Source organism: Ovis aries, chromosome 26 (assembly GCF_016772045.2).
Source record: "Ovis aries strain OAR_USU_Benz2616 breed Rambouillet chromosome 26, ARS-UI_Ramb_v3.0, whole genome shotgun sequence".
Taxonomy (NCBI): domain Eukaryota; kingdom Metazoa; phylum Chordata; class Mammalia; order Artiodactyla; family Bovidae; genus Ovis; species Ovis aries.
In genome coordinates this window covers 2,885,150-2,899,147 of record NC_056079.1, presented here as the reverse complement: position 1 = coordinate 2,899,147, position 13,998 = coordinate 2,885,150, and the positions used below count along the sequence as shown (strand labels likewise).

Here is a 13,998-nt window from a genome sequence, read left to right as displayed (position 1 = left end):
TGCTAATTTCCAACTATACACAATTGTCAAAATTGTTTGACAAAATTAATCTAAGGAGTTCTGAATTCATTTGCCAGTGGGAAGGTACTAATAAGTTTTTCTGTTATTTTCTTCTGAGTACTTTCCAGAAAACCAAATTAGTTTTCCTAATGTTATAGTATGCCTTCAAACATAGTAATCATTAAATCTAATCATAAATAAAAGCTTAGTTTATTATGTATTTGAAGTTGAAAGTGTGCATGGATTTTAAATCAGACTAATTTATGCACTAAATAAAACCAAAACAAGAGGTTGAAATAATAAATTAGAAGTTGGGTCATCATCAGTTTCCAGCGTCGCCTTATTCATCACAATGCAGAATTTAACCATCGGTGGCTCTGTTTTCCATTGCACAGTCAAGAACAGAGGTTGCTTATTAGTGATTTTTATTGTTTGAAAGTAGAAAAGCCTCACTATTTTATCAGTTGTTATTTTCAATCATTTGTCAAAAGGTTTCAGGCCAGAAATTAAGGAATGGATTCTGTACATACTTTGAACAGATTTTCCCAGAACATAGATACAGATTTCTGGACTAGATCTTCTGTGGTACCCTATGGTGATTATGGAACGTTGGAAAGAATCCTCACCTCTGGTAGAAGAGCTTCTTTAATTTTTGTCTGACAAAAATCAGAGGAGGGTATGAACTCTGTTAGGTGTGAGAGAGTTCTGTCTCAGTAAGTGAGAACAAAGGGGCAATCTAATAGTAGGATCTTAAAACATTTTAAAAGTTAATTTGTAATAAAATCAGAAGTGGTACAATTATTGTAATATAGAAACAAAAGTGTACTTGTGATTCTATTAGCACTCTAAAAATAGCATTATGATTATTTTTCCTGATACACAGATTCAGATACTTATAAAGCTAAGAGTTACCTGGGGTAACAATTTTGTAGAAAATCTTTTTCTTCTCTGTATTGCTACATATTTTGCTCATTTTGTAGAAACACTGTATTCTTTAAAATGCATATGGAATAATATAGTCTAATCATATTTCTATTAATGGATACTCTCATGACTTCCAAAAAGCAACTCTGGCAATATTTTCTCCTACTTTGGAAAATAAATCCAAAATATATAATATATTGCCAGTAGTGAGATTTACCAGTCAACATTAACAGGATTCACTAAGAATGCCTTAAGTTGATCAGATGTATGAGAAGCATGTATGAAAAAGATAGATACTTTGTTGGGGTGGAGTGCATCCATTAGAACTATGAATGACAGGCTTTGGAACTGAAGTAGATGGATGCTAGGGGAGAACAATAATATCATTTTCCATCCTTTATGTTTGATTATACCCAAAATATTGTGTGAGACACTAGCACCCTAGTTTGAGAGGATCAAAAAAATATAGACACATACACACACACACACACACACACACACACACACACACACACACACACACACATATATATTATATACTGTATTGGTTTTGGCATACATTGACATGAATTCACCACGGGTGTACATGAGCTCCCAAACATGAACCCCCACTCCCACCTCCCACCCCACATCATCCCTCCAGATCATCCCCGTGCACCAGCCCCAAGCATCCTGCATCCTGCATTAAACATAGACTGGCGATTCGTTTCTTACATGATAGTATACATGTTTCAATGCCATTCTCCCAAATCACCCCACCCTCTCCCTCTCTCTCAGAGTCCAAAAGTCCGCTCTACACATCTGTGTCTCTTTTGCTGTCTTGCATACAGGGTCATCATTACCATCTTTCAAAATTCCATATATATGTGTTAGTATACTGTATTGGTGTTTTTCTTCCTGGCTTACTTCACTCTGTATAATTGGCTCCAGTTTCATCCATCTCATTAGAACTGATTCAAATGTATTCTTTTTAATAGCTGAGTAATACTCTATTGTGTATATGTACCACAGCTTTCTTATCCATTTATCTTCTGATGGACATCTAGGTTGTTTCCATGTCCTGGCTATTATAAACAGTGCTGCGATGAATATTGGGGTACATGCGTCTCTTTCTATTCTGGTTTCCTCGGTGTGTATGCCCAGCAGTGGGATTGCTAGGTCATAAGGCAGTTCTATTTGCAATTTCTTAAGGAATCTCCACACTGTTCTCCATAGTGGCTGTACTAGTTTGCATTCCCACCAACAGTGTAAGAGGGTTCCCTTTTCTCCACACCCTCTCCAGCATTTATTTCTTGCAGACTTTTGGATCGCAGCTATTCTGACTGGTGTGAAATGGTACCTCATTGTGGTCTTGATTTGCATTTCTCTAATAATGAGTGATGTTGAGCATCTTTTCATGTGTTTGTTAGCCATCCGTATGTCTTCTTTGGAGAAATGTCTATTTAGTTCTTTGGCCCATTTTTTGATTGGGTCGTTTATTTTTCTGAAATTGAGCTGCATAAGTTGCTTGTATATTTTTGAGATTAGTTGTTTGTCAGTTGCTTCATTTGCTATTATTTTCTCCCATTCAGAAGGCTGTCTTTTCACCTTGCTTATATTTTCCTTTGTTGTGCAGAAGCTTTTAATTTTAATTGTTTATTTTTGCTTTTATTTCCAGTATTCTGGGAGGTGGATCATAGAGGATCCTGTTGTGATTTATGTCTGAGAGTGTTTTGCCTATATTCTCCTCTAGGAGTTTTATAGTTTCTGGTCTTACATTTAGATCTTTAATCCATTTTTAGTTTATTTTTGTGTGTAGTGTTAGAAAGTGATCTAGTTTCATTCTTTTACAGGTGGTTGACCAGTTTTCCCAGCAACACTTGTTAAAGAGATTGTCTTTACTCCATTGTATATTCTTGCCTCCTTTGTCAAAGATAAGGTGTCCATAGGTGTGTGGATTTATCTCTGGGCTTTCTATTTTGTTCTTTGATCTATATTTCTGTCTTTGTGCTAGTACCATACTGTCTTGATGACTGTGGCTTTGTAGTAGAGCCTGAAGTCAGGCAAGTTGATTCCTCCAGTTCCATTCTTCTTTCTCAAGATTGCTTTGGCTATTTGAGTTTTTTTGTATTTCCATACAAATCTTGAAATTATTTGTTCTATTATGTGAAAAATACCTCTGGTAGCTTGATAGGGATTGCATTGAATCTATAGATTGCTTTGGGTAGTATACTCATTTTCACTATATTGATTCTTCTGATCCATGAACATGGTATATTTCTCCATCTATTAGTGTCCTCTTTGATTTCTTTCATCAGTGTTTTATAGTTTTCTATGTATAGGTCTTTAGTTTCTTTAGGTAGATATATTCCTAAGTATTGTATTCTTTTCTTTGCAGTGGTGAATGGAATTGTTTCCTTACTTTCTTTTTCTACTTTCTCATTATTAGTGTACAGGAATGCAAGGGATTTCTGTGTGTTGATTTTATATCATGCAACTTTACTATATTCATTGATTAGCTCTAGTAATTTTCTGGTTTTCTATGTAGAGGATCATGTCACGTGCAAACAGTGAGAGTTTTACTTCTTCTTTTCCAATTTGGATTCAGGAATAGAAGGAACATACCTCAACATAATAAATGTATATATGACAAACCCACAGCAAACATTATCCTCAATGGTGAAAAATTGAAAGCCTTTCCCCTAAAGTCAGGAACAAGACAAGGGTGCCCACTTTCACTGCTACTATTCAACATAGTTCTGGAAGTTTGGCCCACAGCAATCAGAGCAGAAAAAGAAATAAAAGGAATCCAAATTTGACACACTCTTAAATCCCAGAGCTCCCTAACCTATTATTAATCAAGCCGCTTGGTTTATTTTGCTCACAGTACTTATGACACTTTCATTTTCTTCTTATTTTATTTTTATTTTTTCCCTCCTTTAACTAGATTGCTATCCCCATGAGACTTTGTCAATCACAATTTCTGTATCCTTGGTACCTGGAGTAGTGTGTGGCACATAGATTCAATAAAAATGTATTGAAAGAATGATGAGAAGTATGAGAACTGAAATTTAGGTAAATAAGGAGGACTAAAGACTGGGACCTAGCATAAAGAACAGAGAGCTAAAATAGTTGTTTTCAAACCAAATATTTAGATTTTTTGCCTTTTATTCAGTCTGTTCTCAGATATCTAAACAATGACCAAAAGCCAATGAAATTATGAAGGGATGTGTCTAAAAAGTATAGCTATTTTAAATAACTGCTATAACCAGACACCAAAAATTAGAATAATGTCTATATTTTGTTTTTTAAAAGATAATACATATTATGTCCTTAGTATGCAGCTTTTCTCAAAATTACCTCAGAATTCTAGTTGCGCTGGATACTTTGTGCAAAAGGGTTTCTTAATCAGATAAATTTGGAAAATTCTACATATTTTAAATTTTCTTAAGTAGGCAAAGCACATTTTGCATATTAAATTTTAGTAAGCTGAGAGTCCTCTTTGGACAAGAAAGATTCTGAATTGTGTTTAATCCAGAACTTTTCACATTGATTTGATCCGGATTTGATGATTTTTAAAGACATCTGTGATAATCCCAGGATACATTAAAGTGTGAGAGATGCTCTTCAGTTCAGTTCAGTTCAGTTCAGTCACTCAGTCGTGTCCTACTCTTTGCGACCCCATGAATCATAGCACGCCAGGCCTCCCTGTCCATCACCATCTCCCAGAGTACACTCAGACTCACGTCCATAGAGTCCGTGATACCATCCAGCCATCTCATCGTCGGTCGTCCCCTTCTCCTCCTGCCCCCAATACTTCCCAGCATCAGAGTCTTTTCCAATGAGTCAACACTTTGTATGAGGTGGCCAAAGTACTGGAGTTTCAGCTTTAGCATCATTCCTTCCAAAGAAATCCCAGGGCTGATCTCCTTCTGAATGGAATGGTTGGATCCCCTTGCAGTCCAAGGGACTCTCAAGAGTCTTCTCCAACACCACAGTTCAAAAGCATCAATTCTTTGGCGCTCAGCCTTCTTCACAGTCCAACTCTTACATCCATACATGACCACAGGAAAAACCATAGCCTTGACTAGATGGACCTTAGTCAGCAAAGTAATATCTCTGCTTTTGAATATGCTATCTAGGTTGCTCATAATTTTTCTTCCAAGGAGTAAGCATCTTTTAATTTCATGGCTGCAGTCACCATCTGCAGTGATTTTGGAGCCCCCCAAAGTAAAGTCTGACACCATTTCCACTGTTTCCCCATCTATTTCCCATGAAGTGATGGGACCAGATGCCATGATCTTAGTTTTCTGAATGTTGAGCTTTAAGCCAACTTTTTTGCTCTCCTCTTTCACTTTCTTCAAGAGGCTTTTAGCTCCTCTTCACTTTCTGCCATAAGGGTGGTGTCATCTGCATATCTGAGGTTATTGATATTTCTCCCGGCAATCTTGATTCCAGTTTGTGTTTCTTCCAGTCCAGCATTTCTCATGATGTACTCTGCATAGAAGTTAAATAAACAGGGGGACAATATACAGCCTTGACGTACTCCTTTTCCTATTTGGAACCAGTCTGTTGTCCCATGTCCACTTCTAACTGTTGCTTCCTGGCCTGCATACAGATTTCTCAAGAGGCAGCTCAGGTGGTCTGGTATTCCCATCTGTCTCAGAATTTTCCACAGTTGATTGTGATCCACACAGTCAAAGGCTTTAGCATAGTCAATAAAGCAGAAATAGATGTTTTTCTAGAACTCTCTTGCTTTTTCCATGATCCAGCGGATATTGGCAATTTGATCTCTGGTTCCTCTGCCTTTTCTAAAACCTTCTTGAACGTCAGGGAGTTCCCGGTTCATGTATTGCTGAAGCCTGGCTTGGAGAATTTTGAGGATTACTTTACTAGCATGTGAGATAAGTGCAATTGTGCGGTAGTTTGAGCATTCTTTGGCATTGCCTTTCTTTGGAATTGGAATGAAAACTGACCTTTTCCAGTCCTGTGGCCACTGGTGAGTTTTCCAAATTTGCTGGTATATTGAGTGAAGCACTTTCACAGCATCATCTTTCAGAATTTGAAACAGCTCAATTGGAATTCCATCACCTCCACTAGCTTTGTTCGTAGTGATGCTTTCTAAGGCCCACCTGACTTCGCATTCCAAGATGTCTGGTTCTAGATTAGTAATCACATCAGCATGACTATCTGGGTCGTGAAGATCTTTTTTTGTACAGTTCTGTGTATTCTTGCCACCTCTTCTTAATATCTTCTGCTTCTGTTAGGTCCAGACCATTTCTGTCCTTTATCGAGCCCATCTTTACATGAAATGTTCCCTTGGTATCCCTAATTTTCTTGAAGAGATCTCTATTCTTTCCCATTCTGTTCTTTTCCTCTATTTCTTTGCACTGATCGCTGAAGAAGGCTTTCTTATCTCTTCTTGCTATTCTTTGGAACTCTACATTTAGATGCCTATATCTTTCCTTTTCTCCTTTGCTTTTTGCCTCTGGATTAATGTCCACTGCGATGTTGCAGACCAGAATTTTTTCCATAAGCAAGAAAGACAGCATTTGTTTATTTTTTCCATTAGCTTTTACCTATTAATAACTTTACATATTACATGGACAACTATTCATATTCTCTAAAGGACTGTCTTTCATTCCCATTTTTGTCAGCCTCAACCTTAGAGCTTGTCAAATGGAGGGCACAGGCAGAATTTCCTCTTATAACAACAAGCTTGTACCATTATAAAGCAACACTGCACTCAATTCAGTGTCAGACAGCAGGCTTAGAAGACGGGATCAGGGATCGGGTGTGCTCAGACCCGAGGTATGCCTCTCGCATTTCCTCATGCACCTGCTGAGTTGTGATGCTGAGATCACATTCCGTTACTGCTCCCAGCCTTACATCTTCGTGTTTCCTGAAGCAGCTCTGGAGCCAAAACAGTTTTCCATCTGACTCTTGGCTGGATAGGTCACTTTTTTCTAAAGCGAAGTATCTTTCCCTGTAAGATGCATTTCTGAAATATAATAGCACCAGCCTTCCTCTGAATATAGTTAACATATTACAGCGTAACAGATTCTTTGCATCCAAGTGTGCTCATTCACTTCAGCTGTGTCCGTTTCTGTGTGGCCGCATGGACTGTAGCCCACCAGACTACTCTGTCCTTGGAATTCTCCAGGCAAGAATGCTGGAGTGGGTTGTCATGCCCTCCCCCAGGGGATCTTCCCAACCCAGAGATAGAACCTGCGTCTCCTGAGGCCCCTGTGTTGCAGACAGATTCTTTACCGCTGAGCCACCAGGAAAGCCCCAACAAGTTCTTTACTGAGACATTTTTTCCCTTGTTTTTCATTGGAAGCAAGTTTTATATGATGATAAGAACACTTAACTTGAAAAGTATCTTTAAAAAAATCTTAAGTGTACATTGCTATTGACTAAGCTACAGTGATGTTTTGCAGATCTCTAGAAATTATTTACCTTACTTAAATTAAACTTTATGCCTTTGAATTAATAACTTCCCATTTTCCCTAGACCCCACTAGCCTCTGGTCACTACCCTTCCAGTTTTTTAATTTATAAATTTGACTATATTTGACACATCATATAAATGGAATCCTAGAGTCCTTGTCTTTTTGTATACTGAGACTTTTCTTAACCTGGGCTTTTTCTTTTCTTTTTTTCTTTTTTTTTTTTTTTTTGGTAGGATGTTTATCCACATGGAAGGACATCCAGCTTTGTTTTGATTCCAGGGTTTACTTCTTTCAGATGCATTTCTTACTTAAGCTGCAACACCTGGTCCTGCCATGTCTGTTATTGCTTAATTTTAGAGAAGATGCCTTAAGGATCATATATTTATTTAAGATAAGTTGGCAAGATGGGAATTTGAACCCGTCTTGTGCTGCATTAAAGGGTTTATCTGTGAATAATTACTAATGGGTCACTTAATGTTTTTATATTGTTTTGATGGCATTTCATGGTAGCAGCACTGTGATGATTTCTTTTAAAGATATCTTCCATGAGTAATCCAGGTTGTTTTTGGTTTTGTAATTGCTCAGGGTTGGTGCAAATGTACAGTTCTCCTGCGAGGACAATTACGTGCTCCAGGGATCCAAGAGCATAACGTGTCAGAGAGTCACAGAGACCCTGGCTGCGTGGAGCGACCACCGGCCGATTTGCAGAGGTGAGTCGGGGTGGTCACGTTTGCCCAGATTCTCTTTCCTTATAGCTGAATACACAAGGAGGTCCAAGTGCAAAGTCCAGTGTATAGATAGCAAAACTTGGCGATGATTTATGCTTTTGTGGTGATGTCGGTTAACAGGAAATAATTTTTTTGAAATTTTTTAGGAGACAAACATTTCTAAGGATATTTGTGTTTTTTAAATGTCAGGAAATACACGAGCAAACCTAATCATTCCAATGCATTCTATATAACTTGGTATCCATCTATCTATACACACAGCTTGCATATGTACAAAAATATGTTATATAACCAGATGCTTTGGAAAACAGAATGCAAGTCCCTGTAAATCTAAAGATGCTCACTTTGCAATAGCAGTGACGTTATTTTTTTTTGAATTTTGACAGTATCAGTGATAAAGGGAGTTTGTTAGCATGATCTGAAGCCCTCATTTTATTATTAAACTAATCCTGGATATAGAACAAAATGTTGCATTATCATCATCTTCTTCAGTGAGGTCAAATATTTGTTGCATCTATGAAATGTGTGAAAAATCCTACCAGAATTATAGAAGCCATAGTGAAACCAGCAGAAAATTGTTTTGGATATTTTACTCAGGAAAAATTAATAAAATTAAAAGAAAAGCTAGCTGTTTTGTTTTGTTTTGTTTGCATTGTGTGAAGCAAATAATTTATGCAAGGGGGTAGTTTTAAAGGAAGAGGAAAAAAGTACTAAGCTGAATAAGGAATAAAAGGGGAAGTTTCATATATAACAATATCTTTTCCCTCCTTATAGTCTTTTTCAGATGAATGGATTTATAATTTTTTATTTAAAATGTTTTTGTTGTAAAAATGTATGTATAATGCAAAATGAACCATGTCAGTTACATCCTGTGAAATGAGGTAGTTGTGAAATACATGGCTAGTTTCATCAAAGCTAAAATACTAGATTGCCTGGTTTGCTATAGAGTGCCCTTACCTTTTCACATGTAGAGAACACACCTTTGTAGCATCTGTGCACCCCGAGGGCAGAGTGGGTGTGTGCCTGCCTGCAGGCGACCCTTCCCTGTGAAATGCTTCCCTTCCTGGAGGAGCACCCGCTCTCGTCAGGAGGAGTGTGTGGCTGTGCCCTCCCCTGTGTCACTAGACTATCTGTACACTAATATTTACTAATGCGATATCATTAGGCTTTCAAAGGAGCTCTAGCAAAATCCGTGTTCCCACCACACAGCGGTAATGCTCATTCTCCCAGTGACAAATGAAGACCAAGCCTCAGGTATTAGCTTTCCCTCTAAGGAGGAACAATGTGCTTTCATTTTTTAATGTTTTTCTTGCATTTCTAGATCAGGAACATACAGCATTATTTTAAAAGCCCATACTGGGATGACCCAGAGAGATAATATGGGGAGGGTGGTGGGAGGGGGGTTCAGGGTTGGGAACTCATGTACACCTGTGGTGGATTCATGTCAATGTATGGCAAAACCCATTCAGTATTGTAAAGTAAAAAAATAAAAATATAAAATAAAAGCCCATACTAGATAAAACTAGTAAATGTACATCTGTTTCAAATTGATATTAAAAGTAACATAAAGGGAATATCGACCGGGATATTATTTGATTCTTACCTTATTTATTAATTCAGAAGTTTCCTTGTACCCACTTTGGGCCAAACCTCATCTAGACTCAAAACACTTTCACTGCATGTTGGCCCCTAACTGTGCCCTGACTTGGTACCAAACACTCAGAGGCGCTTGTCTCAGCCGACAGCTGCTACAGCCAGGCTAAGGGAGGACAGTTCCTCCACCCCCCCGAGCCACCAGCTGCTCACTCCCAGAGGCCCCCAGAGGAGAAGTCATCTGACTTCCTGTCCCTATAGATTCTCGCTTCTACTTTATCACATTTGAGAAGAGATGTTCCTCCAGGGGGTGTTTGTCTGTTGTGTAATTCTTGGTCTGGTTCCCGTGGACAGCTTCTCCTTCTCTCCAGCATCCACTTCTCTCCTTCACACCCAGATTTACTCATCTCATCCCCTCCACCCCCGACTCCCAGTTGATGACTCAGCTGTTTTGCTTCAATTAGATGTACTTTCTTTTTCATGGACTAATTTTTTAGTTTATTTCCACTTATTACTTGTAACTCTCTGAAACAATGAGCTATAGCAGCTGGGAATAATTCTTAAGATAGCATTTTCTTATAGGCTGTGTATTTTAAATCTATATACTGGAGCAGACTGTGTCTGGGGAACAATAAAAAATATCTTTAAAAACACAGTTTTAAAGAAACCTGTATTTTAGAGCATTTAGAGTAGTAAGACATTAAATAAACCTTAAATCAAAAGTCCTAAAATCTCCTAAACAGAAGAATTTAACATACACTGTTTAGGGTAAGGTGATAACAATTAGGTGACTTAAAAAAAAAAAATACACCTCAAGAGAAACTTAAAACAAATGGAGGTGAATTTTTCTTTCATATAGAATTAAAATATAGACAGTATAGGACAAGGATGGGCAGGTCTGTTTCAGAGATGGAAATTTCCTCAAGTCTCACTCTGTCCTCCCTATGGTAAGACCTCCATCCTCATGGTCCAAGCTGGCATCCAAACTCCAAGCGACAGGATGGAGGCGTTTAAGAGAGAGTCTGCAAATACCATCACATGGATTCATTCTCAGTCCAACTGGCCAAAATCCAGCCAGATATTCTCACCTTGTTGTGAGGCTTAGAAACATATATATTTATTCTGGGTGGTTACGTATATAGCAAACAATTATACTTCTATGAAAGAAAAGGAGCATAGCTATTAAGGGAATCTTTGACAAGCTTCTCTGGTGGCTCAGAGGTTAAAGCGTCTGCCTGCAATGTGGGAGACCTGGGTTTGATCCCTGGGTCGGGAAGATCCCCTGGAGAAGGAAATGGCAACCCACGCCAGTATTCTTGCCTGGAGAATCCTATGGGCGGAGGAGCCTGGTGGGCTACAGTCCACGGGGTCGCAAAGAATCGGACACGACTGAGTGACTTCACTTTCACTTCACACTTTCACTTTGCCATCGGGGTGTATTTCTATAAGAAGGAGAGATGGAGTCAATCACTCAAAATATGACATTCTTCTTTCTACCCTGTATCATCTGCAGCTTTTCATGAGTGGAGTGTGTAGATAAACTAAGGAATCGATCATCCCTCTCTCATGTCCCTTGGCATTTTTGCATCAGTGTAGGATTATATTTGTAAGCAATATGGATGAGAAGAGGTGGAGATGTGTGCCTGAGCATATCCTACTTTCTGGACTAGAAAGGGCTCATCTGGGAGTCTTGTGATTAAGCAGGGAACATGTCCTCCACACTCAGCTCCCTTTCCCTGCCCTGTCCTCACTTCCTGGCCACACAGCCTTCTCCCAAGAGGTCAGCTTCCTTCTGCAAAGCTGGCAGGAACATCCCTCCTTCCAGTCTGGGTGACAGTCTTCTATTTATCAAATAGTCGCCATGTACCATGGCCTAATCGGGTACACATACAGATGGAAGGCCAAGTGCTTCAGTGCATCTTAGGCTGACCCTATAGAGGACCACTTCATGGAGCCTCTAGAGCAGGGCTGTCAGCCAGAAATAAAATGCAAGCCACTGATCTAATTTTAGGGAGCTCAAATCTGGTGATCTGTGAAGAGGGGTGGGATGGAGGTTCAAGAGGGAGAGAAAATACATATACCTATGGCTGATTCCTGTCAATGTATGACAGAAACCAATGCAATATTGTAAAGCAATTATCCTCCAATTAAAAATAAATAAGTTGTTTTAAAAAAGTATCTAGTAGCCAGATTGGAAAAGAAGCAGGTGCAGTTAATTTTAAGAATATTATTTAACCCTAAACATTTCAATTATTTTAATGTATAGTCGAAAAGACTCTAAGGAGATACCTTTGCTCCCCGCTTTGTTTTATTCATGCTCTGTCTTGGACATTTAGTGTGCATTTTACGCCCCGGCTCAGACCAGTATCATTTCCAGCGCTCAGTCGTCAGATGTGCTGGTGGCTGCCACAGACAGTGCACGCTCACTGCTGCTCTCAGCCCAGTCGAGCTCCCTCCGCTCTCAACACCCTTGTGGGTGTGAAGGGCAGAACTGGTCTCTTTGAGTCACAAGCAGTTTCCTGGCTGGTGCCGCTCATTTCTCCTATTAAAACCCATCCATTTTCCAGGTTGGCGATGTTTAGGAACCCTGTGTCTGTCATCATCCCCTCCTTTAAACAGTGTCTCTACTGGCTTTGAATGACTGATTCCCCAACTAAAAAAGACCTGAGAAACCTTTATTGAAGTGGAGATTTTATGACTGTTCTCTAAAGATGGCTTTAGCTGTCTAAAATGTAGGGGGAAATGGGTAACATGAAGCGTAATGCTATTTCATGCTACACGAAACAGAATACAGGAGTATTTACTTAGCTATACGTAGGTTCCAAAAAGCAAGGGCAGTTTTTCAAGTTCATCTTCCCCTCTGTGCTACTGCCGTAATACTTTGTCAGTCAGAGGTGAGCAGTACAGTTTGGGTACTCCTGACGCACTCTGAGCTTTTAAAGCAGCCCTCATATTGATCATCTCAGCCACATGTTCTAAATTCAACCATCTATCAGATGCAATAAAATGCCCCTGGTCTGAGCACTGCACACATTATGAGATTTCAGATCAGTCAATTAAGGAAGGGCTGATTCTCAAGGTTCCGATCTTCATGAAGGGTCTCTAACTCTTAAGTAATTACCGTGCCTTCTCCATGGGAGGATTATCGGATAGAAGCGTTTGATAAATGGCAGTGAGTCAGGAGGGCTCTTTCACATCTGGACACTGGGTCCTAAGCCAATGCTTACATTAGCTAATTAACCCTGAGGATGAGGGATGTTACCTTTTCTTCCTGTTAGCACACAGATGAATGGTTGCCATAGCTCAGTAATTATACAAGTGATTTTGTTTGAAATTATACTTACTTCATTTAGGGATATGAAAACAACCATTATGATTTTTCACAGGGTAAAATATTATGAGCTGTTTGAAACTGTATAAGTATCTTTAACCGGTGATTTTTTTTTTTAATAAGCAAACAAAATAGAGAAGAAGAGGATGTACTTGTATTTTTTTGAGTAAAATGTTTCAGCTGGCATTTATTCCATCAGTGTTTGAGCGGGGTATATAGAGAGAATTTCTTTTAATGCTAATGCACATTAATCTGTGGAATTAATATTTTTAGTTGCTCTCTGAGTTGACAGTGCACATAAGAAAAGTGAAGTGGTTTTTGCAGTTGTAACTGTGGTTGCATGGACGCCAGTTACAGCCTCAGGGGGTCACAGAATAAAGCTATTATCTCAGGACTCCAAGTCAGGTTAGCCTAGCAGTATCCTTAACTTATTAACTTGTCACTTACTGAGAACTTTACAGTGTAATCTTCCCTACTCATATGTTCTCTCCATACAGAAATAACCTTTTAAATAGTATTGAAAAGACCATTTATACCTGAAAGATGACTTCATTCTACCAGACTAAGAGTCCAGAGCCAATTTGAAGACTATATTTTAATACTGATTATTATGTCAGGTAGCTATGAGCCCATAGACTTAAAGAAACATGCACTTTAAAGGAAAAGACAACAACAACTTCTTTGTCATAGATATATATATGTAAAAAAAAAATCTATGCACTCCAAACTTTTAAAGCAGACCTTATATTGATTACCTCAGCCACATGTTCTAAATTCAACCATCTATCAAATGCAATAAATGCCTATGGTCTGAGCACTGCACATATTACGAGATTTTAGATCGGTCAGTTAAGGAAGGAGTTGACCTTGGTTGAGAGCTCTTAGGATTTACTCTAAGAATTTTCATATATAACAAACATTGGTATATTTAGCACATTTATCACGTTGTCCATTACATCCCTAGCACTGATTTGTCTCATAACTAAAGCTTT

General features: G+C 38.7%; 1 protein-coding gene across 1 annotated transcript in view; it reads left to right on the top strand.

Moving 5' to 3' along the window:
- CSMD1 (CUB and Sushi multiple domains 1) overlaps nt 1–13,998 on the top strand; it is a 2,070,567-nt gene that overhangs the window by 1,473,211 nt on the left and 583,358 nt on the right. The window contains exon 9 of the mRNA XM_042241416.1: nt 7,940–8,064. Within this exon, the coding sequence (XP_042097350.1) occupies nt 7,940–8,064 (125 nt within the window). The remainder of the gene's footprint in view (nt 1–7,939; nt 8,065–13,998) is intronic.